The sequence below is a fragment of the Salvia splendens genome, chromosome 16 (assembly GCF_004379255.2).
Source record: "Salvia splendens isolate huo1 chromosome 16, SspV2, whole genome shotgun sequence".
Classification (NCBI taxonomy): Eukaryota; Viridiplantae; Streptophyta; class Magnoliopsida; order Lamiales; family Lamiaceae; genus Salvia; species Salvia splendens.
Genome location: NC_056047.1, coordinates 22,979,566 through 23,002,303, shown reverse-complemented (window position 1 = coordinate 23,002,303; position 22,738 = coordinate 22,979,566). Strand labels below are relative to the sequence as shown.

The following is a 22,738-nucleotide window of genomic DNA, read 5'->3' as shown; positions in this document are numbered from 1 at the left end:
ATAATAAGCCAAACAGACGCACCAGCTTGTGCACAAGCTGGTTTGAGCGTGCATTACACAAACACAACACAATAACAATGATAGATCATACCACTAAGAACTACCTTCTCTGGACGACCATCCCATGTCGTACCTCCCAAATGAATAAGCTGTGAAAGGGACCTCCATTAAATGCATGGGATCTGGTTCGATGCCATAATCTGTTAGTGGTCTGTGTTCCAGGATATCGTCATGTTGTTGAACAAACTCCGGGATCTCAACCTGTCCCTTCTTTATATCGTGCCAGAGATACTGAAGGCGGCTTACATATTTGATTTTCCAGTATAGTCTATAATTAGACACAAAGACCACAGTGAGTATATATAATATATTTGCTAGTAGTTTCATGGAAAATATTAGTTGAAGAATTCGAATACAATCACAAGGGAGAATGTTGATCCGATGAATGAGTACTGACAGCATTTTATGTTTAATATTAATGATATCATCTTATGCTCTATGAAAGAATCCAAGAACACCAACATCTCTCTACATTCCCATCATGCTTTAGAATATAGAATCGGAGAAATTTGAGGGAAGACTTGGGTTGTAAATTATAGCCGAGCCAACACAGATTTTTGGCAACAATAACTAATACAGCTATTAGCTAAGAGTTACAATCAGATGGAATTTCAACCATATTCCTCAATTCCATCCATGGTTCTACAAATACACTGTAATGAATTGAGTAAAGAAGTACGAAAGAAGTGAACTAACCCTTCACTTAAAAGAAGTCTCCCAAGAGTGGCAAAGACAAGTCTCGATCGAAGTCCTGGATGAATGAAGTAGACAGCCTGAAGCCTGTCTTTGTATTCATCAGGTAGTTCCTCATATATCCACCGAAGCATCGTAAGACCAGGTGAGTTGTCCTCTTTCTGCACGGTACTATGCATGTACACAATGCAGAAAGGGCCTTCATCCATCTCTGTCAAAATCTTATGGAAGACATACTTCTTAAGCCTTTCTCCAGGGATGACAAGAGCTGCATTTACAGAGAACAACGGCAACACATATCAGCAAGGACGAGAATGAACTAAATGAAACAATTCACTGCCTACGCCTTGAAAAGAAGTACTTATACTGTTTCTTTCTAAATCTACACTTCAATAACCAGTCTTCTGATTGTTTTAAGGCTAATCACAACATAATGTACTTATCTGTATGACTGATCAACTCTACAATAAATCAGTCAATGTAATTCCAAGTAATCTATATTGATCATTTGGCCAGAGAAGCCATGATCGTCTCTCGAGAATCAATTCAACCGAATGTCCAATGAAAATATCTCAAATCAATTTTGGCAGTAAAAATCCAAATAATGCATTCATCAGTCATATCTCCAGTATTCAATTCTTCCCAAACTAGATAATCATCTAACGCAGTTAAAAAATTTGTATACTGGTATAAACCGTAAGAGCATCCACAACGCGCGCCGCCCGCGTTCCGCGTTTCGTGCCGGAGGAACGAAACGGGCGCGCGACGCGTTGCGGACATGCGTTCCTTGCCCAGGCCGTGCCCATGCCGTGCCGTGTGCCGTCGTCGCGAGACGCGGCACGGCCTGCGTCGCCACGCACTTCGGCGACGTTGCGCGCCCCTGCGTCGTGCGTGACGCCCACTCGCGGCGTCGTCATTTATGATGCAATAAATCTTTTTTTTAAAATTCAAATTTATAAAAAATAAAAATAAAAATGTGTAAACGGTAATATTACCATTTTATATCTTTTTTTACTCTATAAATACTCCTAATTCATCCTCATTTCACACACAACTACACATCTATTCTTCCTAAAATCAACTTCATTTCCTCCCAAATTTTCATCAAACATCTCATCAAAAAATGTCCGGCGACGGCAACTTTGGCGGTGGCGGATCCGCCGTGTGGGATCTCAACACGTTTACCGATTGGGATACCATGTACAACACACTTGGTGGTTCCGGTTCGTCGACGCCGGGCACGGCGGGTTCGGCGACGCCGGGTGGGTACCAACCAGCCACTATCGACGTGGATGCATACGCTCGACCCTCCGCCCTGCGGTATTCGCAGGGATTATCCCAGATTCGGGAGGATTTCTTCATTGAACCCACTCTGGGAGTAGGCCGAGGCGGTGGAAGCTCCAGGGCGGAGTCGGAGGCGGGCGAGGAAGAGGAGGAAGAAGAAGAGGATCTAGGCCGTCATCCATACAGCAACAACGAAACGATGGTGGTGTAAAACGCCTGGATCACCGTCTCGTACGATCCCATCGTCGGGAATCAACAAGCCCACAAGTACTTCTGGGAAAAGGTCACCGAGATCTACCACCAGATTAAGCCGAAAGGCTCCCGGAAGCGCACATATACAATGCTCCGCTCTCACTTTGGCCGAGTCGACAAACAGGTCAAAAAATTCTGCGGCATCTACTCGACTGAAGCGGCGCACTACCAAAGTGGAGCTTCGGGAGCTGACATTCTGAGGGCGGCTTTGCGCATCTACAACCAGGACACCGACAAACAATTCAGATTTGTTGATGTTTGGCAGGCTGTCAAGGACGAGGAACGGTGGGCCGGCGGTGTCTGCTCTAGCTCGGGCTCAACCTCGAAGCGCACGAAGCACACGGCGAGTGGCCAATACTCGTCAGGTGACACCGGTGAGGGCAGCGACGGACAAGACGGTGCACCGCAGGAGTTTACGGGTACGGCCGGCGATGATGGGGGATCCAGCCGTCGGCCGCAAGGGACGAAGGCAGCGAAGGCAGCTAGAGCGAGGAAGGGCCGAGGCGAATTAAGCCAGGCGGGCTCGGGGGAGGCTCGAACACCCTTATGGCGGTGTACATGACCGCCACAATGGCGGACACTTCCCGCTTCTCGCCCTCCCAATACGCGGCCTGGTGGAACGGAATTGCGCATATGGCAGCACAACTTGGCCTTCCGACTCCCCCTCCACCTCGACCGCCTTCGGGGGATGATTCACCGGCGGAGTAGTTTTTTTATTTTCTTTAAATTTGTATTTTAAATTATGCAACGTTTAATTTTTTAGGATTTTAATTGTGTGTTTTTTATTTTTTAGAATTTTAAGATGTAATTTTTTTATGTTGTGTGTTTTTTAATGAAGTGTGTTTGTTTTAATTGAATTGGGTTGGAAATAAAAATAAAAATGAAATTGAATGAATAGTAATTTAAGGAACGATTAAAAAACGGATAAGGAACGGAGGGTTGCAGGTTTCGTTCCTTAGTTAAGGAATGGAGTTAAAAAGTACAGTGAGGCCCGCAAATAGTAGTTTAAGGAACGGTGGGGGAACAACGTAGTAGATGCTCTAATGGAATGAATTGAGACATATTCCCCCTTTTACAATCCATCAATGAGTACAATAAACAAATTCCATAGCTGACGATACATTTAAGCTAGAAATAGAAACACGAATTGTAAAGAAAAATAGTGGCGAAAAACCCTAAAACTAAGAACTTGCATTTGCACGGATAATAGTGAGAATTACCGGGAAAATATGATACATGATATACACACCTTACATGAAGCTGACGTGTGCATGGATACATGCACACGTGTCTACGGTTTGAAGCTGAAACAAGAATTAGTTAGAGTGGAAACAAGTTAGTTAGAATGGAAATGAGAGTTAGTTAGAAACGGTTAGGCTTGTTAACCGTTGTGAGCTACTTAATCAGCTATATAAGCTGACTCCTTCTTCAATTGTATTCATTCAATTTCAATATTAATGCAAAACTCTTCTTCTCGCAATCTCTCTTCTCTCTCACCGAGTTCTATCTGCGTCGGTGCGATTCCGGTGGCCGTTCTCACTTCCGGCAGCCCCAATTCTGCACCAAGTGGTATCAGTCGTAACGATCCTTTGCATGTCATGGTGGAAACTCGCTCCGGCGACATGCGTCGCTTGGAGGAGCTGCTATCGGCCGCCTTGGCTGACTTCTCCGCAAAGGTTTCCGAATCTGATCGCAAGCGTGAGGAATTTGACTCAATTCGTGATAACGCTGATAGAGCATGAGATACAGCTATGAAGGAGTTTCGCGAAGCAATCCTCGCTCTACAACTTCAACATACTGAGATTCTCAATCGATTTGTGCCCAATCCTACTGCTACTACTGGAAATCAATTTGTTGGGGGTATTCCTCACAATCAATTTGGAGGAAATGGACCTCAACGCCAACCATAGTTCGCTACTCGCCAATCGAAGGTCGGCTTCCCTATCTTCTCCGGCGAGGATCTCGCCGGCTGGATCCTTCGGTGCGATCATTTCTTCACAGGCGATCTAACTCTGGAGGAATCTAAAGTTCGCCTAGCTGTGATCAATTTTGAAGGACGAGCACTGCAGTGGTTCCAGAATTGGTCGAGGTATCAGGATCATGCTATGGCTACTCCTTGGCCTCTGTTTCTGCAAGCACTTGAAGGAAGATTTGACGATCTACTACTCCTCGGCGATCCTATGACCGAGTTGCTCGCTCTAAAACAAACAGGTTCCTTCTCTGACTATCATGACGGCTTTGAATTACTCTTAGGTCGTGTCTCTATATCAGAATCCTATGCTGTTAGTCATTTTATCAACGGCTTGAAACCTTATGTGCAAAAAGCTGTACGCATGTTTATGCCGCTGATAAACTCGTGGTTTAGCAAGTATTTTGGATGTTTAACGTGAACATTTCAGTGTTTTTGTAGCATACTACTTGAGTTTACATCCATTATCCACTACATAAGTGTTTTGACGAGTTTGTCGAGTGTTTGGAGCTAAAACAGGTGAAAATGACTAGAAAACGAGCTTGAAGGAAGAATCGCCTGACCGGGCGTTCTTCAATGCCCGACTTTCGTATAATAGCCATAACTCTCTCATCCGGACTCCGATGGGGGCGTGCAAGATACTCACGCGAAGCCCTTTCGAAGACGAAGACAATGCTTTTAGAGGATTCCAGAGAAAACGCCCGACCGGGCGATTTTTAAGGAGAAAACGCCCGACCGGGCGTCTTGGTCGCGAACTCCAGAAAGTTCGCCCGACCGGGCGTTTTGGCGACTTAAAATCGCCCGGTCGGGCGATGTGTTCTGCGAGATTGAAATTGCTATTATTTTTGCCCCGGGTATAAAAGGAGACCTAGGTTTTCGACCTCAACACATCATACACGCCCCATAGCAGCTTTTGAAGGTTTGGAGAGTGGAATTGAGAGGAAAGGCGTCCCGATCCTCAACAAGATTGAAGACGAAGACGAATTTCCGTTCAATCCACCCTTGGGAGTATTTTCATTGGTTTTCATGTTTTATTCAATGACTATGGTTTATTCTTATGTTTTTGAGTTGAATATGAGTAGCTAAATCATTTGTAGAGTTTTGGTGAGGACTACAATGAACACTTGTGATTAATTCAATAGCTTTTGATTACCTATGCTCTTGTGATTATTTTGCTTCATTCTTGTGCCTTTCAATTCAATTGCCTAGCTAACAATTGGATATATTGACCTAGTTTTGAGTAATCGAGAGATACCTAATTAGGATTGATAAAAGAATGAACAACACCTAGATAATTTGCATTCGAGAGAAGGAATTCTAGAGTGAGGGCTTGAATCTTTTGTGTATAGGAGTTAATTGTGAAGTATTAGAAGGAGACTTCAATATTAATAGTTAATCAACGGGTTGAGTGCACTCGAGAGGGGGCTTAGCCTAGAATAGCGATTGTCCTACTAATCCTAGAGACTTCAACGGGTAATCAAAGTTGTTGAGTTGTTTACATTGGGGATATTGTAGTCGGATCCAAAGCTCCACCTCGTTCTCTTATTTGGAACTTTATCTTTTGTGTTTTGTTTTACTTTGTTTATGTTTAATAGTTAAATATCATAACCAAACATTTGCTTTGTCTAAATAGTAGTTGAAATCGGTTCGTGGTACTTGAGTTTACACAATTTGTCTCTGTGGGATACGATACTCTTGCTTACTTTGTGCTACACTAGCCCCGTACACTTGCGGGAATTTATTGTGTTAAAATAAGTGGAGTCAAGTTTTTGGCGCCGTTGTCGGGGATAATTTGTGTTAATTTAGCTCAATATCGTGGTGAAGATAGAGATTACTAGTTTAGACTTTATTGCTTTAATTTTTATTTTATTTTTGAGCTCTCACATTGAGTTTTCTTGTTTCAGGTTGTATGCACACACGCTCTAGGGGTTTACCTTCAGAGCCTATCGATCTTGAGATCGAAGCATCCAACAGAAGGAGAAACGCTTTGAGAAGGCTAAATCAAAGGATCCGAGTCTCTTCTCCGGTCCAAAGACGATCACCTTCACCAGTTCAAGAATCACCGTCACCTACTCTATCACCAGTTCACTCCCCTATTCATTTTGAGCCACATTCTCCTATTCTGATGGAGAACGTAGAGAGGAATGATGTTCCACCACCTCCTCCAACTAATGCTCAGCTTCAACAACAACTCGAAGACCTGCAAAGGAAGTTAAATCAAAGGCAAAACGTGGTACCTGTCCAGAACATGTATGCCTATCATGGGGTGGCAAACCCACCCGTTGGCAACAATGTTAATGCCAACACGTTTGAACTCAGGAGAGGACTATTTCAGATGGCGGAAAATAATGCTTTTAGAGGCCGACCCACAGAGGATCCTAACAAGCATCTCACTAAATTCATCCAGATCTGCAACACGACGAAGATAAATTGAGTCACAGATGAACAGATCAGATTAAGGGTGTTCCCTTTTTCTCTGGAGGATGATGCCAAGGATTGGCTGGACAGTGTGGAGCCCAACTCCATTCGCACGTGGGAGGCCATGGTTGAGAAGTTCTTAGAAAAATACTACCCACCGAGTGAGGCATTGAAGAGGCAGTCAGAAATCATTTCGTTTGAGATGACTCCCCAAGAGAGTATCCGAGGAGCTTGGGAAAGATTCAAGGGGCTGATTGACATACTTGGATTTTACATGATTTTAGAGGGTGGTTTTGTATGAATGTGATCATATTTCGTCTATCATCAATTGTGCATGTGTTTCTAGAACTTGCTCCTGGTCTTCTTGAGTCTACAAAGTGACCTTAAATATAGGGGAAGATGTTAGGCCATCGTTGTTAGCCTCATTTTTACCTAAACACTAACCTTAGTATATAACACCCTTGTTAGCCAAGTTTGAGCCTTAAGCCTTTTCTTTTGTCAAGCTAATCAAGTGGATTGGGAATCCTAGACTCTAAATTTGTTGAGATTTGAAAAAGAAGAGTTGGGAAAGTATAATTGAAAAAGGTTGGTTGAGTTTGTACTTAGAAAAAAAAGTGAATGAAAAAGAAAAAAAAAGAAGAAAAAAAAAGGAAAAAGAAGAAAGAAAAAAAAAATTGTATATAGAGAATAATTTGAGGTCTTTGGAAGTTGGGAAGAAATTAGACAAAGTCTAGTTATTATCTAGAAGTGTTTTGAGAATGGTTGAAGTTAAAAGTTGATTGTTGTGATTTCTTGGGATTTTACGTTTTGGGAATTTCAGTCACTTTAGCCAAATATTTCCTCACCTTACCAAAGAGCCTACATTATAACCTAAATAAAAGACCTTTCGGACTCTTGATTTATTGTCACACGAGGTAGAGGAGAGGTCAGACATTGAGCAAGCTTATGGTAAACCATGCATTTTTGCTTGATTTGAGTGACTACTTGATACGTTATACACTTTTTAGTGAGGTGAATATACACACATATATACATCCCGAGTGAAGTACGAATCCAAGGTGATATACGAGTTAGTAGCAAAAGTGCATTCGACAGCTTAACTTGATGGAATTTGTATTGTGATAAGCTCCTTTATTCCATATTCTTTGAGACGATGATGATGTCTAAAACCCCTTTAAATCCAAGTCTTCTTTTAATTCTTTTTCTTCATTGCTCGAGGACTAGCAATTATGTAAGTTTGGGGGAGTTGACATACTTGGATTTTACATGATTTTAGAGGGTGATTTTGTATGAATGTGATCATATTTCGTCTATTATTAGGCGTGTTTATATCTACTTCTCTATTATGTTGGTATGTTGACCTTTTTGTTAAGAATGTGTAGAAAAAGGTGTAAAATAGGTGGATATGCAGCAGCCTTGGTTTGAGACAATTCTTCTAGAGATTTTGAAGTCCAATCAACACCCACTGCATATCATTCTCTTCGTCTTCGAAAGAGCTTCGCGTGGGTATCTCAAACGCCCTAATCGGAGTTCGGATGAGAGAGATATGGCCGATCTACGAAAGCCGCGCACAGGTAACCCGGCCGGGTTAATTTACAGTGCAAAAAATACAACCCGGCCGGGTTGAGCCAGAATCCAGCAACTGTCCTAAAATGGTGACCCGGCCGGGTTGAATTTCCAGTTCAAAAATACAACCCGGCCGGGTCGGATTGTCTGACGCGTCTGAAAGCTGAAAACGCGATTTTTGAAGGGAAATAAGAGGAGAAGAAGCCTAGGGTTCATTCTACATTCTACCTACCGCCTACCACACGCACTCACACCCTCAAGAACACCTTTGAGAGAAAGATTTGAAGATTGGAGACTCTATATCGGAAGATTGAAGCTTCATTCCATAGATTGATCTCACAGGAGCACTTAGTATCTATATTTCATGTATTTGTTGAATTTCTTTGTGTTGAATATGATTTTCTTCATAAACATGAGTAGCTAAACATCTCTTGTAGAATTCTTGGTGATGATGCACTAATTTCATAGTTTTTATCCGATTGATTTTGTTCTTGCCTTGCTCTTGTAGTTATTTGATTATTCTTGGGTTTATTCCTTTCAATTGCTTGATCACCACTTGATTGTGTAGGATTAATTAGATTAATCGGTAGATGAAATAGTTAATCCGGAAAGAAGAATAATTCACACCTTAATACAATAGAACTCGGGAGAGTTGAGGTTTTGAGTGAGGTCATTAACCTAATCAAACTTTTGGGAGTTAGAGGTTTTAGGATTAGAAGGGGACTTCAATTCTAGCATCTAATCTACAGGTTTCTCACCTCGGGAGGGGGTTTAATCTATAATCGTGGTTGACTTAGTAACTCTAGAGACACCAAAAGGTAGGGCGAGTCAATTGGATAAGAGCTTGGATTTGTGCATCGGATCCTTGAGTTCTACAATTTTTCCATATTATCTTTCATTATCACACTGTGTTTTCTTGTTCTTAATTGTTACTTGCTTATTATATGTTTTTATTAGTTGTTAGAACAAACCAAACTGCACTTGATTGTCTAGATAGTAGTTGATCTTTGTTCGTGGTAGTTAAGTTGATACAAAATTGTCTCTGTGGGATACGATACTCTTGCTTACTGATTGCTACACTAGCCCCGTACACTTGCGGGTATAACTTGTGTTAAAATAAGTTGAGTCACTGATGAAGAGGTGCCCCAATCATGGGCTGAATCCGACGCATCAAGTCCTTGCATTCTATAGGGGGTGTCTGCCTGAAGCAAAGCGCGAACTGAACTTGAGCGCAGGGGGGTCATTGCTAAAGAAGGGAGAAGCAGAGGCCATGGAGGTGATTGAGAGAGTGACCTCTAATGATGAAGGCTGGAACAACGAGAGGAGCAACATACACAGAGTAGCCTCTGCCGCAGAGAGCAGCCATATGGACAACATGTATAAACAAATGGAGCTCCTCCACAAGAAGATAGATCTCATGGGGATGGGACCGGCTATACAGGAGCAGAAAGAGGCTGTAGAGGATGTTAGCTACATACACCAAGGGGGCAATAGATACTATAACAACTCCCGCCCCAATCAAGGGGGTGGAGGTTACAATCATTTTGGGAACAAGGCGCATCCTAACCTATCATATGGGAACCCCAACAATGCCCTTCAACCACCACCGGGGTTCACAGTTTCTCAAGGAATGATCACTGAGCCGCAGAACAAAAGTTCAGAGGACATATTGAATGCATTCATGATTCAGTCACACAAGAACATGGAGCATACCAATCAAAGGGTAGAGAAAGTTGAGAATAATATGCATGGCATGGCAGGACATATGAAGAGCCTGGAGACGCAGATGAGTCAGATTGCCCAAGCCGTGGGACAATTACATCAATCGGGGCAATTCCCAAGCACTACAGTTCCAAATCCAAAAGACTGCAAGGCAATCTACTTAAGGAGTGGGACAAGCTATGAGAGTCCTCATATGCCCGAGGTGGAAGCTAAAGAAGTGCCCGAAGAGAAAGAAGAAGAGGAGATTGAGGTGGAAGCACCTCTTATGCAGCCCGAGGTTCAACCCGAGGCAATTGTTTCCCCCACGCCGAAAGAGGTTAAAATTCCTTTTCCTCAAGTGGTGCAAAAGAAGAAGTTGGACGAGAAGCGTGTTAAGTTCCTTGAAATCTTCAAGAGAGTGCACCTCAATATTCCTCTTATTGAGGCTCTCCAACAAATGCCCGGCTACCTCAAGTTTTTGAAAGAGATTGTGTCCAAGAAGAAGAGGTTGGTTGATTATGAAACCGTAAACTTGACCGAGAATTGTAGTGCAATCATCCAAGAAAAGATGCCGGCAAAGATGAAAGATCCGGGGAGCTTTAACATTTCTTGTGTGATTGGGAATGATAGGCAAACTAAGGCCTTGTGTGACTTAGGGGCAAGCATAAATCTCATGCCTTTAAGCTTCTTCCGAAAGTTGAAATTTGGTGTCTTGAATCCAACTACATTTACCCTTCAAATGGCGGATAAATCCGTCAAATACCCGAATGGACTCCTTGAGAATGTATTAGTAAGGGAGAATGATTTTATCTTCCCCGTGGATTTTGTTGTTTTGGACATGAAGGAGGATCCAAATGTCCCTCTCATCCTTGGAAGACCATTCCTAGCAACTGGAAAAGCTCTAATTGACGTCACTAAGGGAGAACTCACCCTTAGGCATGGAAACAAGACGGTCATTCTCTCCTTGTTGGACAAGATGAAACGTCATGAAGTGGAAGAGTCCAAGAGAGTGGAAGAGGTGCCCTTAAAAGTTGAAGAGTGCAAGATGATACAAGCGGCACATGTGAGGGCTAGGGATGATGAGGTTGAGAATCCTTTGGAGGAAATATTTATTCCTGAATGGATGTTTGAAGATGAACATGGATTGGGGGGTAAAAAGATGAAGGTTGCCAAAGTGGAAATTGGAATACCTAAAGAAGGTGTTGTTGGGGCCGATGTGAAGCCCACTTGGTGGAAGAAGCGTCTACACAAGCTCTACTTGGCCGCTAAAGCGAAGAAGGGCCCCGATGACATTATCCGAGTGAGATTGGATCATTAAGTGAAAGCTTGAAGACCGTCGGGCAAACGACGTTAAACAGTTGCGCTATGGGGGAGGCAACCCCTAGTAGGTAAATTTTTTATTTTTGTGTGTTTTGGTGTGTTTTTGTTTTGTTCTCGTTTTGGTGTGTTTTTGTGTTTTCTTTGTGTTTTGAGTGGAACAGGGAAATAGGCTTCGATGGGTGAAAAACGACATCAACGCCCGTGGCCAGTGGCGCCTCTTACTCGGCAGTGAAGGCACATGAGAGATCCACTATCTTTCAAACTTATCCCAGCTTTGCTTGGAATAAGTTTGGGGGGGTGTCTAGTGGATTCCTTCTTTTACCTCTCTCTCGCTTTATTTGATGGTACCGTAATTGATATGATGATTAGTGAAGTTTTCCTTGTGCGTGCTTTGTTAGTTTGTGTTGTTTCTTTTTGTATACTCCCTTGGGTGAAATTGAATGGGAAGTTGGAGACATTTGGAGATGAATTAAGTAGGTTTGTTGGATGAATTGCCTATGATGAGAACTTGCGTAAAATGTTTGTGAAAACTTGTTGATTTAGCTAAGTAACTCGTATTTCCTGCTTGTGATTTGCCTAGAGTGAATGGCTCGTTGCTTTGTCATTTGCCGAAAAATACCATGTGAGAATTGAGCCAATATCTTTTTTCCAAAAATGTGTGATTTTTCATCAACTATGTTATACGTTTCTAGAACTTGCTCGCGGTCTTCTTGAGTCTACATAGTGATTATAGGAATAGGAGAGGACGTTAGGCCATCCTTCTTAGCTACTTTTGATATCCAAATTTATGACCTTATTCATAATATTTTTCCCTAGCTAGATAAGGTAGAAAGAAAAGTAGCGCGTTTACTTGTGAAAAGTGCATAGACATCATTGTTTGAATGAAAGAATTGGTTGTGAATAAGAAAAAAAGGGAAATGATGTACAAAAAAAAAGATCTTGAAAAGAAAAAAAAATTAAAGGAATTGGGAAGTGAGAAGAAATCTTGACAAAGTCTAGAATTTACTGAGATTCGAATGGTTGGTGGGGTACTAAGTTTGATGTAGTGAAATTGATCACTTTTGCTATAATTGGGTTTAGTCACTTTTTAGCCAAATATTTCCTCACCTTACCAAAGAGCCTTACATTACAACCTCTAGTAAAGACCTTTCGGATCCTAAATCTGTAGTCACAACACAGTAGAGGAGAGTCTAGACTTCGAGCAAGCTTATGGTAAGCTATACATTTTTGATTGATTTGAGAGGTCCATTTTATACACATACACTTTGAGAGTGAGAGAAAGAAGAAAAAAATTTATCACACTATATACTTTCGGTGAGGGCAAATTGACAAAGTGGAATACGTGCTAGTAGCATGAAGCAATGTTCATTTTGGTGTACTAGTATGCGAAGTTATTGATACATGATGATTCTGTTTTCTTTTACTGAGGCAGTGATGACAATCCAACATGCTTACATGAGTTCACATTCTATGTTTTTTACTTTTTATTTGAGGACAAATAAGTGTTTAAGTTTGGGGGAGTTGATAAACTCGTGGTTTAGCAAGTATTTTGGATGTTTAACGTGAACATTTCAGTGTTTTTGTAGCATACTACTTGAGTTTACATCCATTATCCACTACATAAGTGTTTTGACGAGTTTGTCGAGTGTTTGGAGCTAAAACAGGTGAAAATGACTTGAAAACGAGCTTGAAGGAAGAATCGCCTGACCGGGCGCGCTTCAATGCGCGACTTTCGTATAATAGCCATAACTCTCTCATCCGGACTCCGATGGGGGCGTGCAAGATACTCACGCGAAGCCCTTTCGAAGACGAAGACAATGCTTTTAGAGGATTCCAGAGAAAACGCCCGACCGGGCGATTTTTAAGGGGAAAACGCCCGACCGGGCGTTTTGGTCGCGAACTCCAGAAAGTTCGCCCGACCGGGTGTTTTGGCGACTTAAAATCGCCCGGTCGGGCGATGTGTTCTGCAAGATTGAAATTGCTATTATTTTTGCCCCGGGTATAAAAGGAGACCTAAGTTTTCGACCTCAACACATCATACACGCCCCATAGCAGCTTTTGAAGGTTTGGAGAGTGGAATTGAGAGGAAAGGCGTCCCGGTCCTCAACAAGATTGAAGACGAAGACGAATTTCCGTTCAATCCACCCTTGGGAGTATTTTCATTGGTTTTCATGTTTTATTCAATGACTATGGTTTATTCTTATGTTTTTTAGTTGAATATGAGTAGCTAAATCATTTGTAGAGTTTTGGTGAGGACTACAATGAACACTTGTGATTAATTCAATAGCTTTTGATTACCTATGCTCTTGTGATTATTTTGCTTCATTCTTGTGTCTTTCAATTCAATTGCCTAGCTAACAATTAGATATATTGACCTAGTTTTGAGTAATCGAGAGATACCTAATTAGGATTGATAAAAGAATGAACAACACCTAGATAATTTGCATTCGAGAGAATGAATTCTAGAGTGAGGGCTTGAATCTTTTGTGTATAGGAGTTAATTGTGAAGTATTAGAAGGAGACTTCAATATTAATAGTTAATCAACGGGTTGAGTGCACTCGAGAGGGGGCTTAGCCTAGAATAGCGATTGTCCTACTAATCCTAGAGACTTCAACGGGTAATCAAAGTTGTTGAGTTGTTTACATTGTGGATATTGTAGTCGGATCCAAAGCTCCACCTCGTTCTCTTATTTGGAACTTTATCTTTTGTCTTTTGTTTTACTTTGTTTATGTTTAATAGTTAAATATCAAAACCAAACATTTGCTTTGTCTAAATAGTAGTTGAAATCGGTTCGTGGTACTTGAGTTTACACAATTTGTCTCTGTGGGATACGATACTCTTGCTTACTTTGTGCTACACTAGCCCCGTACACTTGCGGGAGTTTCTTGTGTTAAAACCAGTTGAGTCAAGTTTTTGATGCCGCAAACTCTTGTGCATGCCTATGCTCTAGCTCGCTTACAAGATATGTCTACACCTGTTAAGGAAGGAATAACTCAATCTAGTAGACGATTTAACACCTATGATACTAAGTCTACACATACACACAACACTACTCCATTGCTTCCTATTCCTATCACACCTGTCTTTAAATTTAGACGCCTTCTTACTGAAGAAGAAATGACTGATAAGAGAGCTAAGGGTTTGTGTTATGGATGTGATGAAAAATTTGACAGAGGACATAGATGTGCAAGAAAACAGATCTATTTGCTTGAGATAGATGATGGTATGCATGCTGTTGATTATGAGTCTGAGGTAATTACTGAAGAATTAGGTGAAGATGAGAATCCATTGATCTCAATTCGTGCTATAAATGGTTCCTCTGCTAGAGGCTTTCGAACCATGACAGTTACTGGGAGAATTGGGAAGAAAGCCCTTCACATCTTGATATATTCAGGCAGTACTCATAACTTCCTTGATTTGCACACAACTAAGAAACTAGGATTGGCACTCACTGGGGTGAACAATAGATTGGAATGTAAATCGATGTGTAAAGGCTTGACATGGTCACTGAGGGGTACTACCTTTGTTACTGATGTACTTCTCTTACCCTTGGGAAGTTGTGATATGGTTTTGGGAATCCAATGGTTAGAGACTCTTGGCGACATTCAATGGAACTTCAAAAACATAACCATGGATTTTACACTGAATGGCAGAAAACATGTGCTGAGAGGGGGGCATAATGAACATCTGGTACAAGTTGCTTTAGAAAAGGCAATGAATAAAATTCTGAGTCAGAGTAAAGGAGTTCAATTATGTTGTATTCAGATGAATAATGAAGGACACTCTGAGCTCTTTGCTATGCAAAGTAATGAAGAACAACAACAAATCCCTCAAGCTATTCAAACATTTTTAGATGAGCATCACTCTGTATTTGCAGAGCCAACCACACTGCCTCCTATGCGGTCTCACAATAACAAGATATCTCTAATACCAGATGCTCCTCTAGTGAACTCCAGACCCTACAGACATTCTGCTCTCCAGAAAAATATTATTGAAAAGCAAGTGGCTGATCTATTACAGCAAAACTTTATTCATCCTAGCTCAAGTCCCTTCTCTTCTCCAGTAGTGTTTGTAAAGAAAAAAAGATGACACTTGGAGAATGTGTGTGGATTATAGGAGGCTTAACAAACTCACTATTAAAGATAAGTACTCCATTCCTCTCATTGGTGAACTATTGGAAGAACTTAGAGGGGCTACAATCTTCTCAAAAATCGACTTAAGAGCTGGTTATCATCACATTAGAATGGAGGATCAAGACATCCCTAAAACTGCCTTCAAGACACATGATGGACACTATGAATTTGCTGTCATGCCCTTTGGTCTCACAAATGCTCCAGCTATATTTCAGAGCTTGATGAATGACATATTTAGACCATTCTTAAGGAAATTTGTGCTGGTCTTCTTCGATGATATCTTAATCTATAGCAAAGACTTAGATTCTCATCTGCAATAGCTTCAATTGGTCTTCCAGAAATTACATGAGAATTCTTTGTTTGCTAAAGCTAGCAAATGTGAGTTTGCCAAATCTCAGATAGAATATTTGGGGCATATAATCTCTAAAGATGAGGTCTCTACTGATCCAAAAAAAGGTCCAAGCTATGCAAGAGTGGCCTACACCTACTGATGTTTCTAAACTAAGGGTCTTCCTTGGTCTCACTGGATATTATAGGAAATTTGTGAGGAATTATGGGCTCGTATGTAAAGCCCTTACAGATCTTCTACGAAAAGATGCCTTTCACTGGGATGCCACTGCTGATGAAGCTTTTCTGACATTAAAACAAGCTATGGTCTCTCCACCAGTGTTGGCTCTACCTGATTTTTCTAAGCCTTTTGTGATAGAAACTGATGTTTGTAGCTATGGTATTGGTGCGGTTCTCATGCAAGATAACCATCCTATTGCTTTCATAAGCAAGGCACTTTCACCCAAAAATAGGGCCCTCTCTGTTTATGACAAGGAACTCTTGGCTATTGTGTTTGCTGTCACCTATTGGAGTCACTATCTGAGTCTAATGCCATTTGAAGTAAGAACTGATCACAAAACATTGAGTCACCTGATGAAACAAAAGCTAACTACCCCGGGTCAGCTCAATTGGCTCTCTAAACTAATGGCTTTTGATTTTGAAATCACCTACAAGAAAGGTGTTGAAAATGTGGTTGCTGATGCATTATCCAGAGTGCATTCCTCTGAAATATTATGTATGGCTATTACTACAGTGGCTACTGATATCTACCCATTGATTCAAGCTTTATGGAAGACTGATCAAGTATTACAACTCATCATTAAGGAGCTACAATTGAATCCTACATCAGCATCAAAATATTCTTGGATATGAGATCAACTAAAAAGAAAATGGCGTTTGGTAGTAGGCAATGATGAGGCTCTTCGCTTAAAAATCATCAACCTATTTCATAACTCAAGCGGTGGTGGGCATTCAGGAGTCCTTGCTACATATAAAAGATTATCTGCTCTGTTCTACTGGTCCAATATGGAGAAACAAATCAGGAATTTCATACGAGAGTGTGATACATGCCAATGTTTCAAATATGATAACAGTGTCTCACCAGGGTTGCTACAACCATTGCCTATTCCTGAAGCGGCATGGTCACAAGTCAGCCTTGACTTCATTGAAGGCCTTCCTCTATCCCAAGGGAAATCAACTATACTAGTCGTGGTAGATCGTCTAACTAAATACGCCCATTTTATGGCCCTCAATCATCCATATTCAGCTCTATCAGTAGCCCAGGCTTTCCTTGATCAGGTGTTCAAGCTCCATGATCTTCCTACCATTCTCATCAGTGACAGAGATAAAGTTTTCCTCAGCCAATTTTGGTCTGATTTCTTCAAATTGCAAGGTGTAGAACTCCATATGTCTACAACTTATCACCCTCAATCCGACGGCCAAACTGAAGTAGTAAATCGATGCCTTGAGACTTACTTGCGCTGTATGTGTGGAGACCAACCTGCAAACTGGAGTAAATGGCTAAGTTGTCGCGCCCGCATTTTCTAAGGATAGAAAACACGGTTGATCGCGACTAGGGGAGGATTAAAGAAGCGGGAAAGAAAGGGAAAACAACACAACTCCACCATAGCCCGAAACAAATGGGAATAGCTCGAATAAAATCAGAGTATCATTTCAACAATCAACAACTCCAAATGAAAATATCTCAACAATACACGAACTCAAAAGAAACAATATTTAGCGGAAGCATTTTGAGAGAAGAATAATATTATGTATGAAGACACAATATATTCGAAATATTAAAAGCAAACACAAATCTTCACCAGCTCTGCTCAACACCCACCGCGCTCGTCACAGCTCAACCTGCACATTTTTAAAAAGAAATGCAGGGCTGAGTACTTGATGCACTCAGTGGACTCATGCCGAAAACATTTTCAAAAAAAATATTTATCATGCCATTAACGAGTGACCTCGGGGTTTTAACTTTGAAAGAGGCCCGAGTCACTAAAACATTTCACCAACATCATCATCATCAACCTCAACATCATCAACATCACCATACCATATCTGAACATACATGACGAGGAATGTGGCCACATTCCAAGCCACTAGACCGGCCAACTCAAAGAGATAGCGCACGATCTACGGGGTGTACACTAGCTTGAGTAGGGACTCGCTCCCTAGTCAGACCCGAATTCGATTAACCATACATGGCAAAAGCCACTTCAGATAGGTCCCATAGCAACACAAAAAAAATATGGCATGACAAACATATTTCGCAAAAATAAATATACTTAGGACATAGTCCTTATTTAAAAAGAAAGTCCACCTCGTTCGTTTAAAGCCTTAACTTGTGTTCCATTCCATTCTTGAAAAGCGTGCGTGAAGTCACCCGTTGATTTAATGGACTCCGGCCCAATCTTCCATTCAATTAATTTGGTCCAAACATTCCAATCCATCTCCTTATCAAAACAGTGGGCTATATTCTTAAAATTAATCATTTGTCCCAACATTAAAATAAAACAAAGCCCAATACTTCAACTTACGTAGAATCCCAAAATGGGAGCAAAATTCATAATCTCTCTTATTCACTGATTTCAGCACCGTGGTAATCATAGCAGCGAGTTCGTTACTTCGCTGTCCTCTAGGTGTTTCACGTCGCTGCCCTGGCCTTTCTCCTCACCATCTCCATCACAGCACCGTTGCTGCTCGTCTTAGCCGCTGATCCACCATTCGTTGCTGCTGTCAAAGTGTTGCCGGTGTCTTCCTTCTCAACATTTAGTTTCTTATCTCCCCATCGTTTATTTTGCCTCTTTTTCGGAGACCTATCCAAGCACTGCAGCGCCGTCACCGTCGCCGGTGCATGACTTCCATCTGCTTCGTGGCAGCGCCGCTGCACTCCACCACCGTTTCCCAAATGAGGAGACTCTGACTGCTGCTGCATAAGTCGTGCTGCAGCCACCCTCACCTCAACTTCTTTCCTACGCTCCTCCTCTGTTTTAGCAACCTTTTTAATCTCATATGGCCTTTTTGCGTGAACTAATCTCAACTCCATCGGCTCTTCCAGAGCACTTCTGATGGGAATGAACCGAAACTTCTCCTCTCCCAAAACTCTCTCTTTTGACGGTCAGAACTCCACAAATCCTCGCAGATCGAATCTAACAATTCCACCTCTCGTACTCCTCTTTCCCACAATCAAACTCCCTTCTCTCCCTCCTTCTCCGGTTCACTCTCCGCACATCCCCTCAATTCGATCGCCTCCGTCAAATCACAGCGGCTTCAGCGCCGTCGCCGGTTTGAGCCGCCGCCGCTGTTATTGCCGAGTCACCGCCACCGCTGCTACTACTCCGAGTCCAGCCGGCACCGCTGCTGGAGTCGCTTTCCTCCGTCGCATCCACAACTCAAAGGACTCGCCGTTGTCGTCAGTTTCCTCCAAAATTCTTCTCCATTCTCTATTGAAATATCCACTAGAAAGCGAGCTGGAGGTTGGAATGCAAGATCTGCTCCAAATTCCACATCCTCACTGCCTTCACTCGTTAGTTCAGGTAAATAGTCAAATCCATGTTCCTTGTTCTACAAAGAAGAAAGGCTCTCCACCAGTGATGCAACTTTCAGTATGTTTGCGTCCAACACAATATGACCAACAAGTTTTTGCAACTCTAACTTGTTTGACAAACTTATTCTGTCCCTTATATCCTCTTCGGATTCAGAAGTCCCACTGAAAAGCCTATACACCTTTATTGCAACTTCTTGGAACTCCTCAGACACCACTTCACCACCCATCAACTCAACCACAGCCACCACAAATTGCTTGTACAATTGCCGCACCTCAAAAGAAGCTTCATCCCACCTATAAATGATCTTGCGCCACAGTTCCGACTCTCCAGACGCAGTTGTAGAGCTAGTGCGATTGAGGTTTTGGAGGAAGGATTTACTACTGAGATACGCTTGATCGGCATCGAAGGGTGATCTGAGAGAATTGGTTAAGCGCGGGAGTTCCATCAACATTTTTATGCGATGAATTTGGGCGATTGTGCTCTTTCAGCAGAGTACACGGTGAACTGTTCCTATCTTCCGGTGGTTACAGATCATGGCCAAAAATTCCTCAACAGAAATGGAGTGGCTGATTTTGTGCGATTGCAAAAACAATGAGGCTCACTTGGGCTCTTAATAATTGGGCTCCCTCAAGAAAAGAATTGGCTTGATAAAAAGAATGGAAACGATCATGGCCCGATTTCTATTAACGGCTTTAGCCCATTCTATTAATCATCGAAAAGAATTGAAGGCCAAATTTTCAGCTACGTAAACAACGTTTTGGAGATCAAATAAAAGGTAGAAAAAGTCGGGGTATTACATAAGTTTAGCAGAGTTTTGGTATAACACCTCCTTTCACTAGGCTATTGAAACTACCCCTTTTGAAGCTTTATACGGGTATCCACCTCCACTTCATATTCCCTATTTCAGAGGTGATTCAACAGTCCATGATGTAAACGAGAGCCTTTTGGCCAGAGAGGCCATGATGGAGGTGCTTAAATTCCATTTGAACAGAGCCCAACGTCGCATGAAACAACAACACGACAAGCATCGATCGGACCAACGTTTTGCTATTGGTGATTGGGTATATTTATCGTCAAAATACCCTATGGGACCAACAATTCCATAAACTTAGCCCTCGCTTCTTTGGCCCTTTCAAGATCATTGACAAGTTTGGGGAAGTGGCGTATAAACTAGCTTTGCCGGCTGATGCGAAAATTCACTCTGTTTTTCACGTCTCTCAATTGAAAAAGAAGGTAGGTCTTGTATCTCAACTTCATGGCACTTTACCAGTTATTGGCAATTCTACCTTTCTGGAACCAGTTCGAATTTTAGAGCGGCGATTGGTGAAAAGAGGGAATCAACCGGCTACTCAAGTCTTGGTTCATTGGGCCAACTCCTTTCCAGAGGACGCAACATGGGAATTTTTACACGACATCCAGGGGAGATTTCCTCAATTCCAACCTTGACGACAAGGTTATTGGAGGGGGGGACGTTTGATACATGATATACACACCTTACATGAAGATGACGTGTGCATGGATACATGCACACGTGTCTACGGTTTGAAGCTGAAACAAGAAGTAGTTAGAGTGGAAACAAGTTAGTTAGAATGGAAATGAGAGTTAGTTAGAAACGGTTAGGCTTGTTAACCGTTGTGAGCTACTTAATCAGCTATATAAGCTGACTCCTTCTTCTATTGTATTCATTCAATTTCAATATTAATGCAAAACTCTTCTTCTCGCAATCTCTCTTCTCTCTCACCGAGTTCTATCTGCGTCGGTGCGATTCCGGTGGCCGTTCTCACTTCCGGCAGCCCCAATTCTGCACCAAAATACTTTCCAACGATGCGGAAGATACGGTTGCCGGACTTATCACAGCCATTTTCACGGCGAAAGATGCTGAGGGAGTCGAGGGCGGAAAAATCTAGGCTTTGATCGTCGGCGGAGGGGAGAATGGAAGGGCAATCGTGCCAATTCTCTTCTTCCGGCGGCGGGTTTGATAGAAAGGGACGGGCGTCGACACCTAGATCCGACGCCAGAACCATCACTGAAAAATCATCCGACGACGGATTCCCCATTGCCTCACATACACACACACACTGTCTCTCTCGGTTGCTTTTAGAGTATAATTATTGTTAATTATTTCTTTTTATTTTACCGTTTCATCATTATTTAAAATGAATGTAAAAAGAAATGATTCAATTATAACAAAATGAAATAATTATTTCGTATTTAAGTTATTAATTTTTGTATTATATTTTTTGTAAATTCAATTAATAATTTGTATAATTTTATTGTAGTTTTAATTTTAAGTGTTAATTTAAGCATTTGATTTTGATTCAATAATTAATTATGTATACTCCATTCATTTTTTAAAATAGCAACTATTTTAATTGGGTCGTTCCTTAAAAATCGGAACTTTAGAATCTTTCTATTTTGGGACATGGACCCCACAATCAACTAACTCTACTTACATTACTTTCTCCCTTCCTCTCTCTTACTTTACTCATTTTTCTTTTCATCTCTGTTATGTTACCAATTTTGCATTAAAACCCGTGTTGTTTCAAATGTTTCTATTTTTTTAATACAGATGGAGTATTTATTATATGGGTTTTGAATGCATCCACAATAGGCAACGGACTAGCCATAGGCTAGCCAAAAACTCCTCCTACTACATACTTCCCCCGTCCCTGAAAATTTATCACATTTCATGTTCTGCACTTATTTTGTAAAAATGATACTCCATCCGTTCCATAGTAATAGAGTCATTTTGCCATTTTGGTACGTTCCATAGTAATAGAGTCATTTCCCTTTTTAGTAAAAGTCAACACATTTTTCCACACCTATTTTACTCTCTCTTACTTTTTTCTCTTTTCATCTCTCTACCTTTTTTCATTTTTCACTTTAGTTAACTCACCTAATACAATTTTTTTTAATCTCTGTGCCGAAAAGAAACGTCTCCATTACTATGGAACGGAGGGGGTAATAAATACTTAAAGTGGAGAGAAGGTAAAATAAGAGAGAGAATAATATAGAGAAGACTTTTTCTACATTATTCTCTCTCTTATTTTACCTTCTCTCCACTTTAAGTATTTATTACTCCCTCCGTCCCATAAAAGATGTCACACTTTCCTTTTTAGTTTGTACCACAATAGATGTCACATTTCCATTTTTGGAAAAAGTTCTCTCCTACATTAATGCAAAAAGGAACGGTCATACTTTTTAAGGGATGAAGAGACGTTTAAAATATTTATGACGCTATTTTATTAATATTTCCATGCTTGGATTGAGATTCATTCCAATTAATTAATAGAGTTTTTGAAGCCGAGCTCCACATAACTTGTAGTGGTTACAACACAAAAGCTACGTATGCTAATCATGAGATGTATAGGGGAAAGAAATTAATTACCAAAAACTGCATAATGTGTTTAGAAACTTGAAGAAATCAAACACAACACACTTTTCGTTATGCTCTATT

The 22,738-nt window shown here is 41.3% G+C and overlaps 1 protein-coding gene across 1 annotated transcript; it reads right to left on the bottom strand.

Moving 5' to 3' along the window:
- Window positions 1-93: 93 nt before the first annotated feature.
- On the bottom strand, window positions 94-21,338 carry LOC121770373 (ganglioside-induced differentiation-associated protein 2-like). The gene is made up of 3 exons (XM_042167112.1): window positions 21,089-21,338; window positions 757-1,021; window positions 94-328 (listed from the first exon to the last, which is right to left on the bottom strand). Exons 1-3 carry the CDS (start codon window positions 21,336-21,338, stop codon window positions 94-96), a joined length of 750 nt encoding a protein of 249 aa, XP_042023046.1.
- Between the last annotated feature and the right edge of the window lie 1,400 nt (window positions 21,339-22,738).